A 25914-nucleotide genomic window follows, 5' to 3' on the forward strand; every position below is an offset into this window, starting at 1 on the left:
AGTTCCTTATCCTGTCCTCTTAGCTGCTGGGCTGGGGGGATGCTGTTTTCAGAAGTCACAGGCCTCTCAGGACCCTTCTGTCTGCCTCTGTTACAACGACATTCCGCTCATGGCAGGGCCACTCTGTCTTTCCCTCAGACTACTGGAAGAAGATGGCCAAAGTCCTGAGAAGTGCTGGCCACCACCTCATTCCTGTCAAGGAGAACCTTGTGGACAAGATCTGGACAGACCGTCCTGAACGCCCCTGCAAGCCCCTCCTCACACTAGGCCTGGACTACACAGGTCAGACCCCCACCCCCACCCAACAGGGCCTCTATCCATCGTACCCTCCATCTGTTACGGTACTGATCCTCTGTTCCCTGAATCAAAGTTGAACTTGAACTGATGTGAGGATTGTCACAGTGCGGGGCTTTATGGTGCAACTGGAAGCTTATTTGTTTCATTCTCACCACCTCCCTGCCCCTTACTTTAGTGTAGTTTCTTAAAATATATTTTTTTTATTGCACAGTTGGAAATTGAACCCAGTGTACTCATGTCTTTACTGCTGAACCACTAACTTGGCCCAGCTTTTAAAAGTTTTATATTTCTTTGTATGTGGAAGAGAGAGACAGGAGAGACAACAAACCACTCCACCACCCATAGAGTTCTACTCATCTCTGTCCTGGACATGCCCCTGGGGAACTGAGGATTGAACTGAAGACCTCACACTTGAAAGGATGGGCTCTCCCCACCAGCTCGCCAGCCCCTGGCTTAGGGTACTCCTGCAGAGCTGTTCTGGGCAGACCTTCGGACGCTGCAGAGATGACTTTCTTTCACCCACTCAGTTGCTAACTGCCACTCTAATGTTCCTGACACAGGAAGCAGATTTCTCTGTCCCATTCTTTTCCTTCTGTCAGTATTTTTGAGTACGCCTTCCTCTGCCCATTGCCCTCTAGCTTGTGCCTTCTGCTTGTTAGAGGCCTTGGCGTGGGTAGGTTTCTTTGGCCCCTGTGATAGTGGGGGGTGAGGAGAAAGTTATGTGAACTGTGGGGATGACTGTATGGATTCATGGAATTGTGTAGGGGGCAGAGGGAGAGGCCTGGGGGTGGAGGGGTGGGATTGCAGGTAGGGGAGCAAGCCTGGCTGGCTGTCAACACAGAAAATGAGAGGTGGATGGGGATGTCTGGAATGTAGGCAGATTGCCCAGAGGGGTCCTGGGAAGAAAGCATTACAAAGTAGAGTCTCAGCCAAGTTTTAAACAGCATTCCCAAATGATCTTCAAAGCACCATTTGGTTGTGGGGCAACCCCCAGCTTGCTCTCCTGCATGACACTTTCACCAGAGGGGATTGCTGGCTGGGGCAGGGATCCAGGGTCAGCTAAATGTTTTCCATCAGCACACTTGAATTTTTTTTCCTCACTGAAATAGGAGCTCTAACCTATTACTTGGAAGAGAGCTGGGTGTGGGGGTGGGGGATTAGGGGCTCGGGGCAGAGAATCAAATGTTTCTAGTCAGCAAATATTTGAGTGCTTGTTCTGTGCAGGGCACCAAGCTAGACAGTACACAGGATATTCCTGCTATATTCATAGGTAGAATTACAAGTACCATTTCATGGTGCTGATGATGGTGTGCCGAGTTCCTCTTGGGCCAAAATTTCGCCTAGGGAAGCTGTGGGAAGGCGCTAATTGTGTCTGAGCTGGGAAGGGTGATTTGGAAGTGGTAGCCACAGAGGGTCAGGCCACAGAGAATTGCTAGGTCTTATGACTGAGAGGTAAGTCTCATGGACTGAGTGAATGCTCTGTGCTGTGTTATCTCAAAACTCCCCATGCTTCCTGTATCACATCAGTCTTTATACAGTATGTAACTAATTGTCACCACCTTCTGGTTTATAAGCCTCATTACGGCAGGGATTGGTATAGTTCAGGGTATAGGCATAGAAACCAGCATAGTGCTTAGGCGTTCAGGACTCTGGCCAGTGAACTGGCTAGACAGTCCCACCTCTGTGTAAGGTCTGAATTCACAATTCCTTTCTGCTCAAACACCTTGCTCCCTGTTCAAGCTTCAAACTTTTGGAACTACCACAGGCCCTTGGGGCCAAGGCTGGAGTTGCAAGTCCATTTGTTTCTTGCAGGCATCTCCTGGAAGGATAAGGTTGCAGACCTGCGGTTGAAAATGGCTGAGAGGAATATCGTGCGGTTTGTGGTCACTGCCCTGGATGAGATTGCATGTGAGTGCTCTGTCTGGTTTCACTGTTTGGGCTTGTTACCCATTCTGTCTGCTGGTTCTCTGTGAATCTGTGTTCTTGCTGTTCAGCTTTTTGAATGGCCAGGGAATAAGCAAATGGCTATGTCACCAAGTGGGTGTACAATGTGCCAAGTAGGATGGAGGAAAAAATTACAGGGAGTGAGAGAGAAGGATGTACCTTTGCTTGGAGTAGTATTACAGTCTGGGGTTGGTGTTATCTCTGTGGTAACATCTTCCTCTGACGAGTCTCTTCAGGATTGTGACACCCCTGTGGAAGGACATTTCCTCCAGACTTTTTGTCTGTGGCAATATTCATACCCCTTCTATAGGTGTAGCAGTGGGATCATTGGGATTTTTTTTTCCCTCTTTATACTTTTCACATAGTCCCCCAAGGTCTAAACAATGGGGGTAGTCTATAAATATTTCTACTTCAGAAAACTGAGGAAATGAAGTTCTTCGACAAGCCCTTTGATGTAGTAGCAGTTTCTCAGTCTATAGACCTTAAAGATGATCTGCTTGAATCTGGTTGAACCTACCTTTCCTGTCTACTGTTTTCTGACTGGATTTGACCCAAGATAGCCGAGAAAAGATCCTGCCTTATCATTTTCTCACTAAGAGAGAGGCCCTCCCACACACTCCTGTTTGTCCAGTTCCCAGTCCCCACATTTCATTAGATCTATCTGTGATTTATATTCCTAAATTAACTTTACCTCAACATCCGAGAAAATAGAATATCAGAGCTATGTACTCCCTTGATATGTGCATAAGTTTATGTGTAGTCACTCGTTGTACAAAACTGTTTCAGGTTTTGTAATCTTAGAGGAAATAGAAGAAAACTTCACTATAGTAATCTTGCCCAGAGACACTCAGTTTTGTCATTTTGTACGTGTTATTTTGTAGCTTGACTTTTTTCATTGTGCTAGTACACTGCAAGCATCATTAAAAATAGGTATTAAAGATCATCTTATAGTGATAGCACAATTTACTTAACTATTCCAGATTTTTGAATGTTATTTCTACCTTCCCCATACAGTGCTGCCACCCACAATCTTTGGGCATCAAAGTCTGTGTTTTCATTTCAGATAGTTTCTTCTGGATGGTTTTAGGGATGGTACTATAGGTAAGCGAGTGTGAGCATGGTTAGGCATTTGCCTTTTATTGATCAGGAAGAGTATGCAGTGAAATATGCCCATTTTTCCACACCCTTAGTAACCCAGGAACTATCCTTTTAAAAATGTGCTGGCCTGGGATAAATTAAATAGCTCGCTTGGACAGTTTGCTGCTTTGCCAAGTGTGCAGTACAGGTTCAAGTCCAGCCCCCACCACATTGAGGGATACTTTGGTGATGTGGTTTCTCTCTCTCTCTGCCTTTATATCTATATCTAAAAGAACAAATAAAAGATAGAAATAGAAATAAATATTAGTCTGAAAGATAGAAAATATTACTTCATTGCTGTCCTTTGAGGAACCATCAGACACCTGCTTGCACACTGGCTTTTTTTTTTTTTTTCTTCTTCTCCCCTTTCTTCATTGCTGGGCTTCACCACTCTGGGATGACCTTTTAGATAGAAGGAAAGAATGAAATACATCACAGCATCAAAGCTTCCTCCAGTGAGGTAGAGGCCAGGCTTGAACCTGGGTCATGTGCATGGCAAACTACTGGCACACTCTGGATGAGCTATTTTGCCAGCCCTTGGTGTGTGTGTGTGTGTGTTTACTCAGATCCTCATGAGAACAGACATTAGTGGGCTAGATGCCCTGGGACCAGAGCTGTGCTCTCTGCTGATCCCTCTAGTATCTCAAATGTACAGTGATTTTTTTCAGCTCCCTTGACACTGACTGAAGGTGGGCCTCTCCAGCTGCCCTACCACAGCAGACCCTGAGGTGGGCAGCATAATCCTTGGTGGGGACACAGGCTAAGGTTTCCATAACCCACTCCTCTGACCCAACCCCTTTTCTTCTTCTGGGAAGCTCTGTCTCCAAGACTGCTGACTCTTCCAGGGAAGACCTCCTTCAGCCCTCATTTGATTGTGGGTGGGTCTCTGTTTTTCTACCCTAGGCCACTCTTCTCTGAAGGGAGCGCGTGCTTGGCTCCCTCCCCTTTATTTGAGAGAACCATAGTTTCTTTCTTTTTTTAATTTGAATCCAGACCTGGCAGGTCACCACCACACAAACTGTTTCAACCCTGTGTAGAGGTCATTTCTCCTTTCAGAACTGTAACTCTTAAATTCCCTTGTTGGGAAGGCAAAGCGGCTGCACAAGAAACAATTCTGGCGCCATCACTTGGTAGACATGAGCAACTGCAGCTCAAAGATGGAACCAGGAAGTTAAGGTTGTGAGGGACTCCTTCCACAGCAGCTGGGGATGGTATTGAATCTGTGGTAACACCTACCTCTGACTAGTCTTTTCAGGGAAGGACATTTTCTCCAAACATTTTCTGTATGTCAGTATTTGTATCTCTCTTTTTAGGTGGAGCAGAAGGATCAAACTTTCCCTCTAGCCTTTGTCTCAGGGACTTAATTTTTAAATTTCTTTCTTTCTTTCTTTTTTTATTTTTCAGGGCTGTTCAATCTCCGAGGATCAGATGTGGAGCACAATCCAGTATTTTTCTCCTATGCAATTATAGGACTAGAGACCATCATGTGAGTGTTTGTGAGTCCTTCCTCCGCAGCCCCTCGGTACTCCAGACCCCCTTTTCTGGTTCTGGCCATCACTGTCCACAGTTCTGCAGACACATTGTTTTTTCTTCCTGCTGTTTTACTTTTCTGTTTTTCCCTTTCCCCAAATGGTATGAAATCTCTGAAAATATCTGAACTACCATGAGATTAAAAAACATACAGGCAAGAATACCAAAACAAATTTAAAGTGAATGACATTAGTTCATGGAATTCCTGCTGTGAGTCTTGCTCAGGCAATACACTGCAAGTTTTTTAGTAGCCATGCAAAGGACTCATTTTGGGGTCTATAATACAGATATACCCAGTCATCTCCAAGGTTAGACATTACGCAGGAGTCACAACTAGGTGAATTGTCAGTTTACATTTTATGGTGTTGCTTGGGGGTCTTCCTGTCATTTCCCTTCTATATGGAAGACCTGTTTACTCAGGCAGCACATCTATTGAGTGTCTGTTGTGTACTAGGGTAAATGGGACACACAGAGTCCCAGGTTCGAATTGTGGCGATGAGTGTCACCTTAGAATTCAGACTCATAAGTGGACACTAACTCATTGATGGGATGGGTGCAAGTGTTACAGGCGGGACTGACCTAGCCTCAGTTTGAAACGGAGATTAAGGGCGTGTTTAAGTTAGCTGAGAGATTGGGAATGGAGAGCAGGGGAACAGCACTTGCAGAGACCTTGGGTGGAAGTGGGCACAGTGAATGTGGAGCACCCGGAGAGAGTCAGTGGGGTCGGAACTCATGAAGCCAGAAGGTGAGCATAGAAGAAGGTATGTGAGCCACCTTCAGGAGTGGGCTCCTATCCTGAGGACACTGGGGAGCTAGTGAATGGATTTTTCACAGAACCATGTGGTCAGGCTTATAAATCTTGTAGATGGTTATGCTTATGAGAAACAGGGTGAATGAGGCAAGACCGGACACAGGGAAGCCATTGGGGGTTGTGGTACTAACCAGCTGAATAATGGCAAAACTTGGATAGTTAAATGGACAGTGTTCTAGCTAAATCTAGACAGATGTGAGGGAAATTTGGCCCAAAGATCTTACTGAAGGAGGGGTGGGATCAAGGAGGATAATTACCTATCTTATAGTGGACAGTGACAGCATACATGGGGACAGGGATCATAGTTTGGAGAACAGGATTGGGGTGGGGGGAGGATAGAGAAAGGATGGAGAAGCTGCTTGGGTTTTATTGTCAGAATGTCTTGCCTATTGTTCGTCTGTGCGTCTGAGTCCCCCTTTTTCTGTCACCTCCTCTCTGGCACCTCCACAGGCTCTTCATTGATGGTGACCGCATTGACGCCCCCAGTGTGAAGGAGCACCTGCTTCTTGACTTGGGCCTAGAAGCCGAGTTCCGAATCCAAGTGCTTCCCTACAAGTCCATCCTGAGAGAGCTCAGGGCCCTGTGTGCCAGCCTTTCCCCGAGGGAGAAGGTGTGGGTCAGCGACAAGGCCAGCTATGCCGTGAGTGAGGCCATTCCCAAGGTTGGTACCCCTGCTGAGGCCCCTGAGCCCCAGCAACACTGCAGCCACCCCTTTCCTGGTGCTGGCCGCGCATGGCCCTGCCCTGGAAACGGAGCCAGGCAAATCCAGGACTTGGCTTTCAGGTCAGCGGTGTCCTCTTCCTGGATGAGCCCTTTGTGCGGGAGCCATAGGGAGAGCCTGAGAGTACTTATAAGTCACCTAGTCCTGCGTTTTCCAAAATGTAGCATGAGACTGGGTAGTACACACTAATACCCAGGCTTAGTAAAATGGACCTAAAAAAAAGCGTAATTTGGGGGCTGGGAAGTCACTCACCCTTTAGAGCACGCACTTTTCACTAAGACCCAGGTTTGAGTCTCTGGCCACCACACAGGAGCTTCACAAATCGTAGAGCAGTACTGTGGTATTTCTCCTTTATGTGTTGGTCTCTCCTTCTTTCTGTTTCTCATTCTCTCTTATTAATGAAAATATGGGGGGGGGGTCATCTCAACTCTGCTGGGAGTGGTAGAATGGTACAGGCATGAAGCCACAGTGAAAACCCTCAAAGCAGCAATAGCAAAAGATCTATTTGTAGGAAGGAGAGAGAGAAAGAATGAGAGGCCAGAACACCACTGAAATCAGCCACATGTAGTCCCAGGGGCTGAGCCTGGGCCCTGTGTTTGCTGTACTGCTGAGTTATCACTCTGACTTGAAGTGTATTTGTTTTAAAAAGCATTTTGGTATATACAAGGAAAAATAACTAGCATATGAAACTGTGATACTATAAGAATTATGGAAGATAAAGTTGAGTTTAATAAATTAATTTGATTTAGAGATGATCTAAAGAAAAGCCTTAAATAAGGAAGGCCCCAGGGGTGGGGGTAAGCAGGGAGGCTGTGGGCTGTGCAGTGGTGTGAGAGTGCCTGGGCTTTGGGGGGGGGCACCACTTTCCTCCACTCCCTCCACTCCCACTTTTTATAGCAAAGGAGATCTGAAGCTGGGAAAGGCTTGGGGAGCTGGGGATTTGTCAGGAGTCAAATGAGAGTGATAGTCCTTTCCTTAACTGGGACCCTTTCCCCCTCATTTTATATATTCTTTTTTGAGAGAGAGAGAGGGAGAGAGAGGGAGAGAGAGAAAGAGAGAGAAAGAGAGAGAGGGAGAGGGGAAGGGAGAGGGAGGGAGAGGGAGAAGGAGAGGGAGAGAGAGAGAGAGGGAGAGAGAGAGAGAGGGAGAGGGAGAGAGAGGGAGAGAGAGGGAGAGAGGATGAGAGAATATGGTGGAAGCTTTTTCCAGTGCAGTAGGAGCTGGGCTCAAACCTGGGTCAGTCACCTCCATGACAAAGCAACACATTGTCCAGGGGAGCTATTTCAATGCCCCTCACCCTCACTTTAATGACTGTCTAGAACATGGCTAGAACACGAGTCACTGGTGCCAGGTGGTAGCGCAGCCCTTAGAGTACACATGTGACTATGCACAGAGATCTGGGTTTAAGCCCTTGCTCCCTACCTGCAGGGGACAAGCTTTGTGAGCAGTGAAGCAGTATTGCAGTAATCAGTCTCTCTCTCTTTCTCCTTCTCCTCTTCCTTCCCTTGTAATTTCTCTCTGTCTCTATTCACTTGGGGAAAAAAAAAAAAAGAATCCACACCACCTTAAGTGTGCCTTTAGGACTGTCGTGCTCTCTATGTCCTGGCTGCCACGTGACCTTGGGCAAGCCCAGCAGTGCCCTCTCTTCTCCGTGGAGCAGTGTTTGGCCTCCTCCCAGGAAAAAAAAAACCCAGGTCTGGTACTTCCACCCTGGCTGACCACTGTATCTCTGCCACTGCCATACAGTGCGACATTCAGGACTTTGCTTCTTGACTAAGTGGGGTCACGCCCACCTTCTCTGGGTTGTGAGGGCTGTGCTTATGAGAGAGAATAAGGGAAGTGGAGAGGGAAGCACTTTAACAAGCTCTGTAAGTACACAGTGGTGTGGAATTCCTCCCTATGACACAGGGCTGGATTCCAGCCTGTTACCAGTTCAGAAGGATCTTGTCTAGCTCTTTGAGATCCAGCCAGGAATAGCTAAGGTGGATCAGTGAGGGGGATGGGACAGCAGTTCTCCCTCATCTGTCATGTATATCCCCAGACAGTGGGAAAAGGCTTCCTTTGTGTAGCAAGAAAGGGGTAATTTCGGTCAAGCTTTGATCCGTAGGTGAACTCTGACCACGGACTTGGAGGCTTGAAAAGCACTATCTTGCTGATGGCTGGCAGCCAACAGAGTAAAACAAAACAAAAAAGCCAAAAAAGCCAAAAAAAAAAAGTAAATAGGATGGTGACTGGGTCAGAAGAGAACTAGCTTGTGTGGTGAACTTGATTTTTTTTTTTTTTTTTGATGAATTCAAGTTGCTTTCATCATGTTCAGAGTCATCAACCAATAAAGGGCATGTCTTTGGAGCCCTGTGGACAGTTGGGTGGGTCCCAGTAGGAGCTTTTTACATGGTTTGTCTTAGGTGACATATGGGGTTAAGAGGTAGTTGTCTTGGTCTTTGGTGAGTAGCTCCAGACTCAGTCCCCCTACCTCTGTGCCCCTAGGATCATCGCTGCTGTATGCCTTATACTCCCATCTGCATTGCCAAAGCTGTGAAGAATAGTGCTGAGTCAGATGGCATGAGGCGAGCCCACGTAAGTACAGTAGCTGGTGCAGAAGTGGGGATGTGGGGTGGAAGAGAGACCCTTGCCTGCTGTGTGACTTTGAGCAGAACCTCTTTGAGCTCCACAGAGTTAAAGAGAATGAAAGAAAGTATATTTTAGTCTAGGTTTTCACAAAGCATAACACTCAGCACAGAGATATTGATGGTGATAATGATGAAGGAGAAACTAGGGGCTGGGGATGTTGCCCACGGTAGAAACTTATACCTCACGTGTGTGAGACCCTGGGTCCAGTCTCTGGCATCCGGTCCACCCCCCAAAACCAAACGAAAATAATGGTTGAGCCTATGCAAAATAGCAAATTGCATTTCAAGGACCACTGTGGGTCTAGAAAGATTTGCTGCTCAGTTACAGCTTTTGACTGTAGCCTGCCTCTTCTGACCTCTGTAAGATGGGCTTGAACCCCCTGAGGGAGCTGCAAGTAGGGGTCCCTTCTTGATTGTGCCTGAACTACTGAACAGCGGAGGACCTCTTCCCCTACTCATAGGAATGGCTGCAGACTCATTGGCAGGAAATACCTGTTTGTAAACCTGCCTGCTAAAGTCTATGGCCCCGGAGGGGCAGCCTTCTCTGTCTCACAAGGGTGGGGCTCTGAATCTGTCCATCTAACTTTCAGCAATAACCTTAAAACAATGCCTTCTTTGTTTGTACAGATTAAAGATGCCGTTGCCCTCTGTGAACTTTTTAACTGGCTGGAGAAAGAGGTTGGTCTTTAGTCTGTGTTAAACATGTGCATAAAAGTGGTTCAGAAATTATCCTCGTGATTCTAACCATGACACCCCCTATGATCTGATAACCATGAGGTCTAAGATCCTGCTCTGACTTTAATGCTCACTTTTAAAGTTCCTCCTGGAAATATGATGTTTGTATCTATAAATTCTTTAATTCTAGGAAATAGTAATAAGGATGAAGAACAGAATGTATTCTTTCTGGACTAAGGAGTTAGTTGTCTTGCAGTTAAGCGGGATATTATTTGTAAGGAGAAATAACTCAGTGCTAGTATTATTGGCAAGACTGTACCAAGGAGGGAAGATCTATATACATTTTGAACTTCAGTTTAAGCCATAAAACTTTTTATATTAAATTGACTCTTTCCTGCCCTCTGACTTCCTGTAGTTTGTGCTGTTATTAAGCCTTATCTCTCCTTAAATATTATATAAATGACTAACAGTAATTTAAATTGGGAAACAAATGCCACCCTTATGCCCAGTGGCATAAATCTCCTGTCATTTCTCTGGCTGTTATTCAGTTGTGCAAATCACTTTTGGATGTCTCTCAAAGTACAGATACAATTTTGTACTTTCTTTCATTCATTTAATATCACAGTGTGAGCATTTCCCATTTGCTCTAAGTCCTTTAAAAAGCTCCAGTTGGAGACTGTGTTCAGTGACTAGATTGAGTTATTCACCCATGTTACCTATTATAAAATGTTTGCTAATTTTTAAATTAACAACCCTATAATAAGGTCTTTGTATTTATCTTTTTACAATTTATTTAGGAAGACTTTATTAGGATGATATCCTGGGAGGGGATACTTTTTGAATTTTTCATCTGAGATTTATTAAATTTTGGTACATTGCAGGAAATAATACTGATGCAAAAGAGTTGAGTGAAAAATTAAATGGATAGAAACACAGGAGAAAAAGGGAGGGACATTTGGATGTAATAATAGGTGTATGTCTGACTTGGAAAGGAAGAGAAGATGCCCCCCCCCAAGAAAAGGTCAAATATACATGAATATAGACAGATGGTTGCAGAAATAATAGTCGACCCATATCTGTAACCTTGGGAGAACTTCTGCAGTTTACAGTGTAGGGATTGGGGAACCAGAACTCTGGTGGTGGGAATGGTACAGAGTTGTACCCCTGTTATCTTGTAATTTTGCATATCAATATTAAATCACTAATAATAAAAAAAGAAACACTTAGACTTTGTTTAACTTTGGGGAAAACTTTTGGAATTTTTTGTTAAAGATGGGCATAGCTGTGTCTTTTAGACGGCCCTTTGGAACATGGGAATTGAGGAAAGAATAAGGTTTTTTTAATCCTCCTCCATCAGCACGTATGAGACTCATGGATATATCAGCCCAGATGATTCATAAGCAACTTCCTTGTAGGTGCCCAAAGGCAGTGTGACGGAGATCTCAGCAGCAGACAAAGCTGAGGAATTTCGCAGGTGAGTTTCTGCTTGGTATGTGAAGTGAGGGTAGGAGGACCTTGGCTCAATAAACACCGTTAAACCAGTCTGCTATGTGTGTCTTCCTATTCCAGGCAACAGGCTGACTTTGTGGACCTGAGCTTCCCAACCATTTCTAGCACTGGACCCAATGGCGCCATCATCCACTACGCGTAAGGCATGCGGAGGAGCACGCTGCCTGGCTTTGCTGCTGCTTCTGCACAGGAGCCTGAGCAGGGGAGAGACAGTATTTTGCCAGAGGCCCTAAAGCCCACTTCTGTCTGTCTGTTCAGAATGTTCTTAGGTGGGGAATCAGATCTCCAACGTCTGATTTCCTCCAGGGCCCCAACTCTGCCTGTTGGGAGCCCCCAGTTAGGTTTACATGTATTGAAGTTCTCCATGATGCTGCCTGTGGCTTATCCTTCTTTGCTGTTTGAGGATGCAGAACCTATGTTTACAGACTTTGATATTCATGACCCACTTCCCCCCCCCAATAAAAATGGCAGCCTTTAGATGCACTAGTTTAGACATCTTGTGAGCTCCATCACCTCTATCTACCAACACGCCCTTCCAAAAAACAAAAGAAAATAATCATAGTAAAATTTTTTACCACTAGTTGGGAGCATGCTGTTACAGTTAGGGAGTGAGTGAGCCAACATTCTTCTTTTGCTGTGGAACTTTCATCCCAGCCTGAGGGGAATTTTTACCAGATGGTCTAGAAGAGTCAAGTGTCCCCGAACCAAGAGACGAGGGGTTTTTAAACTTAGGACTCACAGATCTGTCTGCAGAGATGGTGGGAGGTGGAACCAAGTTAACTTGGCCATTGGATGCCAGCTTTGGTACCAATGGTTTTGTCTGTGTTAAGCATTTTGAGTTCTTTGCTTCCCATTTGTAACATGCAGTCAGTGAAAGAACACTTACTTGGTCTGGCTCATAGTGCTGTACTTGGTACAGATATTTCTCTCTTTTAAAGATAATTGCCTTCAGCTTTTAGTCTTAGGGCCAGTTTTGAAGCTGCGTGTGGGATCCGGTCACTGATGTTGACTATTTCGTTTCCTCACATTAATGCTTTCGTTCCAACATTAGAATATGAGAAGGACGTTTGTTTTTGTCATGATAGTGTTTGGCTCTGGACTGTCCTAGAATTTTGCATATAGTGGACACATTAAAAATTTTCAGACCAAGGGAGGAGAAAATTTGCTTTTCACGGGGGCTGTTGGGAGCCTACAGAAAAGCTAGTCTCTAGAACTGGGACCAGGCTGTTTTTCTTTTAATTGATTAATTATTTTATTTGTTTGAAGGCTTTGGTGCCTCCACGGGCTGTTGAAGAGGGGTGGTATCTGAAGTGAGGGAGAACCCCTTTCAGCTGCAGGGTGGAGGTGCTCTGCCTCTTTGAGCGCCCCCCAGTGCTAATGTGATACTGTCTGGGAAAAGGCATGGGGGCATCAGTCCATTTTTAAAGGAGTTAACACCATGAGTCCTTCTTTTTCCCAGCAAAAATCCCTTTATCCATCTTCCCCCTTTCCCTTTTGGATTATTCATCTCCTGTCTGGTAGTCTGGGGATCAAATAGAGAGAGACCTGGTAGGGTCAGGACTGAGGTTGTGAGCTATGGGACACCTGCCCCCCTGCTCCCAAATCCTCAGATAAGACACCAGGCTGCTTTTTCTCCCCAGTTCCTAGGACTCTCTCTTGGTTCCGCTGCTTCTCTTCGAGTATTACTTTTGTAGCTTTTTACAGTTATCTCATGAACACTTGTGTTGTCCCAGACACAAGTGGAGGTAGATTACTGGGGACATAGGATGACTGAGGTTTTGAGTGGTTTAAAGATAGTACTAACTGAAATAGTTTATTGGTCAACTTTTTAATTTTGGACTTACATATATGATAAGATTTTAAGGAACTTTTATGCCCTAGAGTTAGCAAATCCTTATATTTTCAGAATAATTAGTTTTGAATTTAATTTCTTAGGCCAGTCCCTGAGACGAATAGGACCTTGTCACTGGATGAGGTATACCTCATTGACTCTGGTGCTCAGTACAAGTAAGTGAATGGGGGAGTGGTGGTGGGGGTGGGGGCTGTCATAGACCTTGACTTGGTTGAGCCATGGCAGTTGAATGCTCTAGCCAGGTTCCTGCTCAGAGAGCTCAGCTGGTTATCTTGTTCTGTGCTAACCAGTAATGGAATCAAACCAATAATGGAATCATTCTTGTGGCTTGCCCTTGTTTTCACCTGGGGCTCACATAGTCCAGTTGTGACTCTATCCCCACAAAAGACCGTTTGATGGAAATGTTTAGTCCTCAGCCAGAAGTTGTTAAATAATGAATAAATAACTGCAAGTAGCTTTCATAACCATTGGAAAGTCTTTGCACCGAACGCTGGCTCTCTGTGCTTGCAGCGACCTCAGGGCCTTGTGAAGTGGAGGATTTTTGCTGAATGATTGAATGAGTGCTGAGGGCTGCCCCCTAATTTCTCTCTTCATGTTTTGCGGCTATTATAGTCAGCCACCCTCTAGAATTGTTTTTGGAGGGTGTTGGGTGTTGATGTGCAGCGACTGAAGAGGAAACGTTCTGAGCATTATGAGTAATGCTGCTAAGAACATTTGCGCACAGGTTCTTGTGTGGATAGTTGTTGTCAATCCTGTGGGGCTGTCTACATAGGAATGGAATTGCTGGGTCAGATGGTAACTTTATGTTTCACTTTTTAAAGAACCGCAAACTGTTTTCTAAAGCAGTTGCACCATTTTACCTGCCCACCAAGAGCATGAGGGCTCATTTCCTTCATATCCTCACCTCTCTCATCTGTGAGCATAATCTTATCTTGATGAAAAACTAGTCTCCCCCTCACTACCTCCACCTTTCTTTAAAAAATTATTTAATTTATTCCCCTCCCCCCTTTTTTCATTTGTCTTTTCTTTTGGAAAGGGATGGGACCACAGATGTAACCCGGACCATGCATTTTGGGACTCCTACGGCCTATGAGAAGGTAGGATGCCAGAAAACTCAAGGGACTTAAGAAGAACATTGTATTTATTTGTTTATTTTAAAATGTTATCCAGTGTATTTATGCCACAACTTCCTTAACCACTCTTATGTTGTTGGGTACTTGGATTATTTTCAAATCTTGGTCCAGATATCACTATAGGACCCAACAGTAGCACTTCTGGATAGTGTGCCTGACTTGTCATACACACGACCCAGGTTTGAACCTGGCCCCCTCTGCACTTCAGTGTTGTGACATCTCCCCTCCCCCTCATTTGAAAAAAATTGACTCAGATTGGTGAAACTCCAGCAGTGACAACAAATAAACAATAAATAACATTGCCATCAACATAGGTGTGCACTGATCTCTGAGGAAGGAGGGGTGCTCTTGATGGGAATCTAGTGCCATTTGCTGGAGGATGGTAGTTGGATAAAGGGTGAGGTGACTTCATATCTTGGGAAGATGTGGAACATCTGTGATAATAACCATGTAAGTCACTATTTCCTCAATAAAGTGATAAAAAGGGACTGTATAATTAAGTAAAATTTTATGTGGTCAGTAAAATAGCTCATTACTGTGGAGTCTTGCTTATCTGCTTTATGGCGTTCATTTAATTATTGGGGAAATGTTAAAGCATTCTTTCTGCTAAGGTCAGAGCAGCTCAGATTCAAGTTTGAACAGCTTTGGCTTTCTCTGGAGTCTCTTTGAGGGTGGGAGTTGAGTAGTGAAGTGAATGCTTATCGCACTGTTTAGGCTTGATTCTGAAAGCACCCCCTTTCTCTTTTCAAGTTCAGTGCTTTAGGCTCCACTGTCTAGGAAGCTTCTGGAAGGATGCGTGCTGTTCAGTTTCTGGTTTATCTGGCATAGAGACAGCAGCTCTGAGGGAGAGGTACAGTAGGAGTCTAGAGGCCAAGCGTTAGATCTTCTTTGCTATTTGCTGACTCCATGACCTTGGGTGAAGCATTTGGACCTTTCTTTAAAGATGGGAATAAGCATGCTTTCTTCCAAGGCTGGTTTGTGACATTTCCATGGGCCCAGAAAGTTCCTGGATCAAAGTCATTGCTAGTGAATGCTGGTTCAATCTCCAGTAGATGTTTTCCTAGGAGTTTCTTCAGGAAGTTTATCCAAGAAGAGGACTCCCAAGTGAGACAGCAGGGGGGAATCTCACCATTTTGGTCTCTTACCTTTTCTGTTTTTGACTACCACAACCTAAGAGTTTTGACATTGGTTTCCAAATATTTCTGGTGTGAAGAGCTCTGCACAGACTTGGAGAGAGTGGAGATTGGTGATGACTGGGAACAGAAGGCAGTGCTTTTGTGTGCTCCAGCTTGATGAGAAGCACAGATGTCAAAGCAGGGGGCCCTGGCTGCCTCATCAGCAGGACTCGCGCTGCCACTGATGTATGAACTGTGAGACCCGCTGCTTAATCTGTCTGTGAAGTGAGTGTGACAGAAAAGCTTCCATCAGGAATCAAGGGATTAAATGGACTGTGCCTAGTACTGTGCCTGGCACAGGGGAATGGCTCAGTAACTGCTAGCTAGTGTCATCAGTACTTGCTAATAGTTCCCCAGCGTTTCTGAGGCTTGTATGATACAGCATGTGGTACAATGTTCATTGCAAGGACAAACCTGTGGGGGTCATCTCTCTCACAGTCTTGTTTTAGGAAATTCAAAGAGTTTCTGGAAAATTGGGAAAAAAAAAAGGAAAATTGAAAAAAAATTGAAAAATCATTGTAACCCCCCCCCACCCTTCCTCACACAAGATCTCTTTCATTTTTCTCCAGTTTTCCCCCTATGTGGTATTTGTTAAAAACAAACAAACAAAAAACTCCAGAAGCAAGATTTTCTAAGTCTGAAAACTAGAGGATTAAGATACCATCCTATTCTGCAACATTTCCTCTGTTTTATTTTGATTTATTAATTTAATTGACAGGAATGCTTCACATATGTCCTGAAGGGTCACATAGCTGTCAGCGCAGCTGTTTTCCCAGCGGGAACTAAAGGTAGGTGACCTTAGGTCATGTGGTACACTCCTTCTTTTCAGGCACTCAGTCTGAATGGAAGATACTTATGTCTCTTTGCTTTGTGGGCTCCCCAGCCCACTTTAGTCTGAGCCAGAGTGAGTAGGGGTGCAGCGTAGAGTTTCCTGGCCCCATTGACTGAGTTCAGTGGGCCACTAAGGAGGTAAGAATTAGACCCGCAGTCAGCTGAGAGCCTCCTTCCCAACTATTCATGATGTTGGGTGATATGTGGAGGTGCTGAGGAACTGGGCCTGATGGCCTCAAGGTGGACACTGGTACAGCCTCCTGTCTGTCCTTCTGTGCTGGATCACTGACTCCCACTCAGGATTCTTGTTGGACATTTTATTTACTGGGAATCTCATAGGTGCCTCTTTGCTGTAGGTCCGTGGGATTTAACAGTACCTGGGCCTTCTGTGTGGGGAGTCTGGGCCTGTCTTCTTCTCCCAGAGCACCACTTCCTTGTCCCTCATACCTGCTTGCCTATATAGTCAGGTAGAAGCTCATCTTACCTGAGTCCTTAGGTTCCCAGCACTGGAAAGGGAACATCCGTAACGTCAGTGCACCCTCACCTGCTGCAGGCATCCATGCCCTTGCCAGCATCCTGAACGGATGATCCCCTGCCTTCAGACTGAGCTCGGACTGTCTGAGCTGACTGAGCTGATTGCTAGAAAGTTCTTCCTTGTGCCTGGCTGAAATCAGAACCCTCCAGTTTTCCCCACTGGTTTCAGGTTCAGTTTCTGGAGACAAGCATAACATGTCTAGGTGCTTTGCAAATTGAAAAACTCTGAACAAATATCCATCAAGTAGTTCTTTCTATGTTCCCAGGTCACCTTCTTGACTCCTTTGCCCGCTCAGCTTTATGGGATTCTGGCCTGGACTACCTGCATGGAACGGGCCATGGTGTCGGGTCTTTCCTGAATGTTCATGAAGGTCCTTGTGGTATCAGTTATAAAACATTCTCTGATGAGCCTTTGGAGGCAGGCATGATTGTTACTGATGGTGAGTGTGACCCGCAAAGACAAAGACTGTGATGTCTCTGTCAGCTGTTTGGAAAGTTCTCTGTTGCTTCTTGGGAGTTCACTTATGTTAAAGTAAATTGGATTTATGGTAAAGTAAATTATTTAATTCCCCTCCTGTCACCTGGCATGAAGCAGCAACTATCTTTTGTGATTTATAAACGTGGCACGGATTCATTGCAGAAATAACATAGAGAAAAAAATGAAAATAATTTGTAATCCAGCCACCCAGGAGAAACATAAATTGAATTTTTGATATATTAGATGTTGGTCTTTTGCATATACTTTTCTTTTTCTTTCTTTCTTTTTTTAGTGATTGAGATCATCTGAGGTATATTGTTTGTATTCTGCCTTATTTAATATATGGCCCTTTCGCATTTCATTATTAAATCTTTGTGATTCTGAGCACCTGGGTCCTGAGATCGGGCACAGGCACTGTGTGGCTGTGGCACACCCTCCCTTACCATGCTCTCTGTACTGCAGCCAGCTTTGGGGGACTTTAGAACCTTTTTTCTGAGCTTCAAGTGCCTACAAAAAGTGATTTCTGGGGGCTGGGAAGTTGTGCAACGGGTTAAGCGCACATGGTATGAAGCGCGAGGACCAGCATAAGGATCCCAGTTCAAGACACCTGCAGGGGGGTCTCTTCACCAGCAGGTCTGCAGGTGTCTGTCTTTCTCTCTCCCTCTCTGTTTTCCCTCCTCTCTCAGTTTTTCTCTGTCCTATCCAACAACAACAATAACAGTAATAACAACAATAACAACAAAGGCAACAAAATGGAAAAAATGGCCTCTAAGAGCAGTGGATTTGTGGTGTAGGCATGGAGCCCCAGCGATACCTTTGGAGGCAAAAAAAAAAAAAAGTGATTTCTGGGAGTGGCCCTTCACCTATTACTGCTGCTCTTCTGGGGGTGGGACTGTCATCCCAGGTGTGAGATCTTCCTTCCTGTGTGTGCACCTTTGTCTTCATGGTGGAATGCTTCTTATTTGGGGGTTTGTTTCGTTTTAGAGCCAGGGTATTATGAAGATGGGGCTTTTGGGATTCGCATAGAGAATGTGGTCCTGGTGGTTCCTGTGAAAACCAAGGTAAAGGCTTTTTTGTATTTATTTTTTTTTAAAAAAATCCTTATTTCCTTAGTGAAGATAGAATTTTGTCTCGGGTTGCTGGTGGTGGCGCACCTGGTTGAGTACATTTGCTACAATGCTCGAGGATCCAGGTTCAAACCCCCAGTCCCTACCTGCAAGGGGAAAGCTTCACAAGTAGTAAGCTGGTCTGCAGGTGTTTCTCTGTCTCTTCCTCTCTGTCTCCCCTTCCCTCTTGATATCTGGCTGTCTCTATCAAATAAATGAAGATAATAAAAGAATTAAAAATAAAAATAAAAGATTGAAAAAAAAAACCTTTAAAAAAAGAATTTTGTTTTGGGAGCTCAAGATATTGGCCATACTGAGGTCAACATGGAGTGTCTAGCTTCTGATACTGGAGACTTTCCTGGGAATACTTTCATCTGCAAAGTCAGGGAAAAAAAACCCTCATGAAGTGGGACCCAGATCTGGAATAAATGAAGCTCAGGCAGGCCCTTGTTGACCTCTCTTGAGGCTCAAAATTTGCTAGAGGAAGCTTGTCAGGAGTCTCCTTTGCTGAGAGGCACTAGTTTAAAGGCCCCTCTGAGCACTGATTCAGGTCATCTGAGACCTGGAAACCATGTGTGCAACAAGCACCCCAGGTGATTTTATTCAGGTAAAACTGAGGAACTTGGGTTATCTGGTGGGGTAGCCCTACTGGCAGGCAGTGGCAGATGTGTTGTTTTCTAAATGTGCTGTGAAGTTGTTTTATCTTCCATCAGTATTTCCAGGAGGTTTTAGGCTCTTCCTAGAATGGGTAATTAGTGGAAATTGGCCAACTGAAGGGAAATGGCTTCAAGTTTGCAAGGTTGATGGGTCCTCTCCTCCCGAATTGAAGTTCCTATTCTTTTTCTTTTTTTCTCTTGCCACCGGGGCTATTGCTGAGGCTCAGTGCTTGGCACTATGAATCCACCATGCCTGGCAACTATTTTTTCTTTTTTCACTTATTTTTTAATTGGATAGGACAGAGAGAAATTGAGAAGGAAGAGAGAGAGAGATAAAGAGAAACACCGGCACATCTACATCTACTTCACTACTTGTGAAGTGTGTCCTCTCCCCCCCCCCCCCACAGGTGGGATGAGGGAGCTCAAACCAGGGTCCTTGCACATGGTAACTGGTGTACATATTGTACTGGGTGCACCACCACTCAGCCCCTTGAAGTCACTGTTCTTACTAATTTTTCATTATTTTGTGGAGCTGGGGCCTCATGCATGCAGTTTCACCACCCTGGGCCACTTTTGCATTTATATAATGAGACAAACAGAAAAGGAGAATCAGAGAGGGAGAGATACCACAGAGATGCCAGAACTCCCTCTTATGTGCCTCCAAGGCTCAAATGTGGACCAAGCACGTGGCAAGGCACTTACCTTCCCCGGTGAGGGTTATCTTTGACTTTGTTGGCAGCAGCCTTTCACCTCATCCCCAGAGGCCCTGCCAGGGATAGAGACCCAGCATGCTTTGGTCCACCTGACTGTTCATATTGTATGCAGTGAACAAACCTGTTGTCACTTGATTGGATTTCCTGGGTCAGGGCAGACCACTTGCTTAACTGCTAAAAAGCATGACTTGGGGGACTTACAACATAAGTGTTCTGAGAACCAAAACCCAGAGGTGCCCTGAGCCCAGACATACCCAGCCCCTCACCCACTTCCACCCTGTCACAGAAGACGTTAGCAGCTGGGAGCACCCCTCACCCTCTGGATTTTCTGATGGTGCACACAGTTGAGAAAAAGTGGCATTCGCTGTATTCATCAGGCCTCTTGTGCCCATTGGAAGTGGTGGCCAGCTCCTCACTTCTGGAATCCCAGTCTCACCTGGCTCTGTGTGGTGCTGGGAATGACCTTGTGGTGGTTCATCATGGTGAAGAGGAGTGTTTCCTTCTCCTGCAGTATAACTTCAATAACCGGGGAAGCCTGACCTTTGAACCCCTAACATTGGTTCCAATACAAACCAAGATGATTGATGTGGAGGAGCTTACAGACAAAGAGGTAATGAGGGAGTCCTGGGGGAGGAGAGAATGTATGTTGTGGAGGTTGGGAGGTAGCTGGATACCTGCTCTTTATTCCATTCTCACTTTCTAATTTAGAGGTCCAGGGCATCCCAGGCCTGAAGATGGCACTTAGCCTATATTTGATGGGCCTCTAGGATGAAGTAATTCTGTTCCCCCTGCCACTGTGGTGCTGGGGGGTTTTGTGTGTTGGCCATTGCACATTCTGGGTAATTTTCTTGTGTGTGAAACATTAAGGAAATGAGCATCAATGCCCATTACCTGCCATATCCCTGGTTTTCCCATGGGTGAGAGAGGTGACACCTGCTCTTCTGGTCACCATGGGTCATGCAGCCCTTCACACAGTCAGGAGCACAATACTGCTGTCATGTTATACTCCCAATACTGCTGTCATATTATACTTAGGGTTCCCATTCTTGAAGCCCTCTTTAAATAAATCCTGCTACTGAAGGGGTGACCCCGGAAGATCATCACTTTCTGCTTACCTTCCCCCCATGCTCAGGCATCTTTCCTTAACCACCAGTGCCCATGGTTCAACCTGACACTCCCACTCTACACCAGATGGGCTCTGGATTATTCAGCTTGTCTGTCCATACAGAGCAGGAAACAGACTATTAGCACAGTGTCACGAGTGCATCTTCAATGAGGAGACTCCTTCTAGATGTCCAGGGCCTGTCTCCAGGCCTCCTAGAGGGAATAGCTTAGGCTCGGGATGTGAGTACCTCAGTGGGCACAGCCTCCCCCAGACACACGCACTTTACAGGCCTTGTGATCTCTAGTCTCTTGTAAAGGCCCTTGGGTCTTAACAGTGGATTCTTGACAGTAATGAGAATAGTGCTCTTGGAAACCTTAGGCTTTGACATCCTGCAAGTATTCCTTGCCACATAGTCACTGTCATCTACATAAAAGAGACGTCTTTCCCACATAACACTCTTCTTTATCCAGGGACATAGTGTATGGATAAAGTTGAGTGTGGCCATTCTTCCTTGAGGGAGAATGTTTCCTTATCATGTGTCGTACGGTCTACCTCTGGACCTGGATATAGACCCTTGGACTGGGTCTTATCTGGTGGTTTATCACTGCACCTTGCAGACCTAAATCACTAAACTATCCTTCTGGCCAACAGGACAGACACTGTCATCTAACCTTCGGATCATAAGCAATTTTCTACAAATAATAGTAGATAGCAGTATTTAACATTCCAAACAACAGTTTCGGCCACATTTTCCCCTGTGGGATTCATTCTGTCTGAAGGCACAGTGATACCGGATAAGATTTTGTCCACTGGGCTTTTAAAATGCCTAGTCACTGACCTTTACTGTCTGCCAAGCAATCTTAGAAGTCACTTAGGAGTAACTGAACCTGCATTCCCATCAAGTGTCAACAGATGGCAGCAGAGGACTTTTTCCTGATGTGAACATGGGCAGCCCCTGTCTATCAGGCCAAGCTGAGGTTTTCCTCACTCTACCTTCTGCTCATAACCTAAAGGGTCTTAGGAATTTTTCTGTGCTCCCCCCCCCACCCTTCACACAACACTTTTTTTTTTTTTGCTGCTGTCCCATTCACTGTTGAGATGTTTAGACACCAGACTGCTTTGTAGCCCTTTGTAGCTGGTGTTACATGGCAGTTTGCTTGTTTCTGACACCCGCCTTCAAACTCCCCACAGGAGCCTGTGGGCTCTGACAGGACTAGAGCCATGGCTGGGTCAAAGCCAGCTTGCAGTTCACCCCATCTGGCTGCTGTGGGCCTGTGTGCACATCTCAAAGTCTCAGGACTTTGGTACCTGGTCTAGACCCTTGAGCTGGTGTTTATATAACACTACTGCCTCCATGGATGGCATTTGGCTCAGAACACCTATCTTACCAAGAGTGTGTTTGTCTCTCCAGCTTTGCTGTAGCTACGTGTCCAGTTAGACCCGCTTCATGGACAGTGAAGACAGTGGGTTGTTGTCCTCTTTTGGCAGAACATGCTTTAATCCTGCCATAACCCTGCCCTGACCCAGTGTGGAGGCCTCACGTATTTTCCAGTTTCAGAACTTTATCATATCCAGTGGATCAGCTCCACCCAGGCACCAAATCTCAAGATGTCCAGATCTCCTTCCTTTTTTTCCCGTCAGAATTACTTCCAGTCACATTCTGCAGCACTGAAATAGTGCAGACATGCCAGAACTCTGCACTTTAGTTCTCTGTGTACAAGGTCGGATGGGCTGGGGCTAGGAGTTTGGGACCAGGATCTCACTTCTAGTGACTGTTCCTGTTCTTCTGCTAAAGAACCCTAACTCCTCCCTTGGACATTCAGTCTTTTGTTTTTGGTTTCAGCATCTTAGTCTCTGACCACCAGTGGTCTGGGTTCATCTAGAGAGTCACACTGATATGGCCCCAGTGGAGTTGGCAGACTCTGGTCTGTTCAGCTTTGTCAGTGGCTGCGGGATAGGAATCACAGCACCTTGGTAGGATAGCTTCACATGTGTCTCTTAGCTGCAGTCTTCACAGTGGTCCAGGGGCTATTTTTTGGACCCATCTCCCATCCCACTTTCACCCCCAAGATAGCTCATTTTCAGGTGAGGGAGTGAGGTCACAATTCACCGGGAGAGCTCTTTCCTATCATGTAATGGACTGTGTGTGTGATTTCCGGGGGTGCTGTCAAGGGGAGCACCCTGTCGCACACTGCTCTGCACTCGGGAGCCGTAAACCATGCCTGCCTTTGGGACTTTATGGCCTGCTCACAGTCGTTGTCGGTCCACATGTAGACTCACTGCAGGTGATAGGGCTTCTCCCTGCCTCTGTCCCAGGAAATCAATCACGAGCGAGTACCTAGTGCTTGGGCAGGGGGAATGGTCTTGTGTGCTCTTCCTCCGAGCCTGTGGTGGCGGCAGGGGACACTCACGATCCAGGGCTGTAAAGTCTTTGGACCAGGGTGACCTGAACAGTTCCCCCCCACTCTCCTCTGCAGTGCGACTGGCTCAACAACTACCACCAGACCTGCAGGGACGTGATCGGGAAGGAGCTGCAGAAGCAAGGCCGCCAGGAAGCTCTCGAGTGGCTCATCAGAGAAACACAGCCCATCTCTAGACGACACTAACAGCCTGTTTTCTGAATGCCGGGGGTGAAGGGTGACACACGGCCGGCCCTGGACAGCTCCCCCTTCACTCTCTTCCCGCTCACCCTTCCTCTTCACTGTAGACTTGGAAAAGAACTGAAAAAAATCTTCCTGCCCTCTTTGATATTTTCTTGCAAAACAACCTTTTGTGATTTTTTTTTTAAATTGTTGAGAGCCAGCCAAGAATAAAGTTGCCACACCAGGAGGGTGGGAACCCCATCAGGGAGATGCCTGAGCCGCCGCAGCCCCCGTCCAGGATGGGGGGACAGGGGAGCTCTGACGGTCAAGCTCCAGGTGCTAGTACATTACTCATGATCACCTTGCTGCTCACAAGACCGTATTTATGATCAGTGAATAAAATGACAAAACATCCTTTCTCAGCTCTGTCTTTCCTTGTGCCACCATCCACCTGGGACTGAGCTCCAGGGCCGGTGGCCTCTGCAGTGGACTTTTTCTGGGTGGAAGTCTATCTGGCTGGCTTGTACGTTCTTCAGCCCTGTGATAATTCAGACAGCACAGCACCAGAGCTTCCTCTGGGCACTTCTGTCAGGCCCTTCCATTTGCCATGCAGGGGACACTGTTCATTCATCTTTCCCTAGCAGGGATGCAGGGGTACTTGGAGCTGGAGGGAAACACAGCAGCCAGGCAGGTACAGACAGACCTTTATTGGCTGCCCTTTGTCCAGTCTCTCTTGAGTAGCTCCACATCTTGGCAGCTGCTCTCTTAAGACCCCAGCAGTAACAACTCTCTGGGTCAGGAGGCAGCATGGCTGATACAGCCCATGGGTCCAGAAACGGGACGGCACATGCTGCCACCCTCCCACCTAATGCAGAGTATCTTCATATCAAACCACACCAAAGGGACAAACAGCCAACCCGGAATTCCAGGTGGTCAGACTGTCGTCACACAAGGATCATGTGCAGCAGCAGTGAGTGCAAAACATGTCGACCTCGTGTCCAGCAGCAGTAAATGAAAAATAAAGCATGTTTACACGGTTATGTGATTACTGCTTAGTCACTTTCCAGAGGGAGGACTAAGACATCCATTTTAGTTTGACATAACTACATTATTTTAGACTCCCTAATGACTCCCCCTATCCCCTTGAGTTGCTGCAATTTGAACCTGGACTGAACATGTGGGAAGGCATACGCAGTACCTGAACCATATTCACTGGAAAAATTAGATAGAAAGATGGGGAAAGTCAGTTGACTACTGGACCACAATGAAATAGTTCCGAATTACTGTGCCGTGTAGTTGAGAAGTTAGGGCATGACATTCTAGTCTTTCAGGCTCCAGAGAGTGGTCAGGAGATCCCTTTGAAATGTGGAATTTTCTTTGGTGTGTTGTTATGGTGATAGGAGTTGAACAGAGTGGGGAAGTGTTATCAGTTACTATATAGGTTAAGGTGAAAAGAACATAGAGTCTATTAATCTTTGAAACTCGCGGGGCTTGTTTTCCATTTCCATTCTGGCAAATCTGCTGGCCATTTTCTCTGGTTTGGGTAGTTTGTGATTTTTAAATTTATTATTATTATATTTTTTTATTTATCCTCCCCTAGCAGGGGTGCATGGAGGTGTGTGTGTGTGTGTGTGTGTGTGTGTGTGTGTGTGTGTGTGTGTGTGAATCATTGCAAACATCTGCCCAATTTTTATTACTATTGTTTTTCCATAAACAGAGTTAGTTAGGATTTCTCATCTTTTCATTTTGCAAAAACAAGATGCTGACAGATGGGTCTCCATGGGCTTCACTTTGCTGTGACTTCCTTGCCAAGGCCCTGCCTTTCCCTGCCCTGCCCTGCCCAGCTCTGTTCTGCTCTGCCTTTTGCTCTGCCCTGCCCTGCCCTGCTTTGCCCTCTTCTGCTCTGCCCTGCCCCGCCCTGCCCTGCCCTCTTCTGCTCTGCCTTTTGCCCTGCTCTGCCCTGCCCTGCCCTGCCCTGCCCCGCCCTGCCCTGCCCTCTTCTGCTCTGCCTTTTGCCCTGCTCTGCCCTGCCCTGCCCTGCCCTGCCCCGCCCTGCCCTGCCCTCTTCTGCTCTGCCTTTTGCCCTGCTCTGCCCTGCCCCGCCCTGCCCTGCCCCGCCCTGCCCTGCCCTCTTCTGCTCTGCCTTTTGCCCTGCTCTGCCACTAGAAAAGGAAATTGGGCTCAATGGGGGTGGGTGAGGGTGGGGGGTGTGTGTTGGAAGGTTAGGACTTTTTCTTTTAACATGACCCTGTGTACAATTTCTTACATGCAGGGTTCTTTCTGTGGTTTCTCTTGGTGATTTTCTGTGTTCCTAATACTGATGGGATCCTTCTTATTGTCCCCCATGTATCTAGCTTACCTGTTTTGGAATGTTCCAAAAAAAAACCATCACCTTGACGCCTGCCTGAACTTGCATACTTTCTGGCTTGGTTGTAAAGCTCCTTCCCTCTGTTTCTAGAAAACATGTCTTGGGACTCATTTTATTTTTATGATTT

The 25914-nt window shown here is 46.0% G+C and overlaps 1 protein-coding gene across 4 annotated transcripts in view; it reads left to right on the plus strand.

Moving 5' to 3' along the window:
* Window positions 1-23836, plus strand: part of XPNPEP1 (X-prolyl aminopeptidase 1) — a 59715-nt gene extending 35879 nt beyond the window's left edge. For 3 of the 4 annotated variants that reach the window (XM_016191445.2, XM_060171366.1, XM_060171367.1), the window contains 15 exons: window positions 139-282; window positions 2110-2205; window positions 4783-4864; window positions 6170-6380; window positions 8928-9017; window positions 9698-9748; window positions 11161-11219; window positions 11288-11392; window positions 13190-13261; window positions 14143-14203; window positions 16133-16202; window positions 17046-17219; window positions 18242-18318; window positions 20244-20342; window positions 23315-23836. In XM_016191445.2, coding sequence (XP_016046931.1) covers window positions 139-282; window positions 2110-2205; window positions 4783-4864; window positions 6170-6380; window positions 8928-9017; window positions 9698-9748; window positions 11161-11219; window positions 11288-11392; window positions 13190-13261; window positions 14143-14203; window positions 16133-16202; window positions 17046-17219; window positions 18242-18318; window positions 20244-20342; window positions 23315-23443 — 1520 coding nt within the window. In that variant the 3' untranslated portion in view covers window positions 23444-23836. The remainder of the gene's footprint in view (window positions 1-138; window positions 283-2109; window positions 2206-4782; window positions 4865-6169; window positions 6381-8927; window positions 9018-9697; window positions 9749-11160; window positions 11220-11287; window positions 11393-13189; window positions 13262-14142; window positions 14204-16132; window positions 16203-17045; window positions 17220-18241; window positions 18319-20243; window positions 20343-23314) is intronic. The other variant, XM_007530336.3, reaches the window with a different exon arrangement.
* Window positions 23837-25914: the final 2078 nt, after the last annotated feature.

Source organism: Erinaceus europaeus, chromosome 14 (genome assembly GCF_950295315.1).
Source record: "Erinaceus europaeus chromosome 14, mEriEur2.1, whole genome shotgun sequence".
Classification (NCBI taxonomy): Eukaryota; Metazoa; Chordata; class Mammalia; order Eulipotyphla; family Erinaceidae; genus Erinaceus; species Erinaceus europaeus.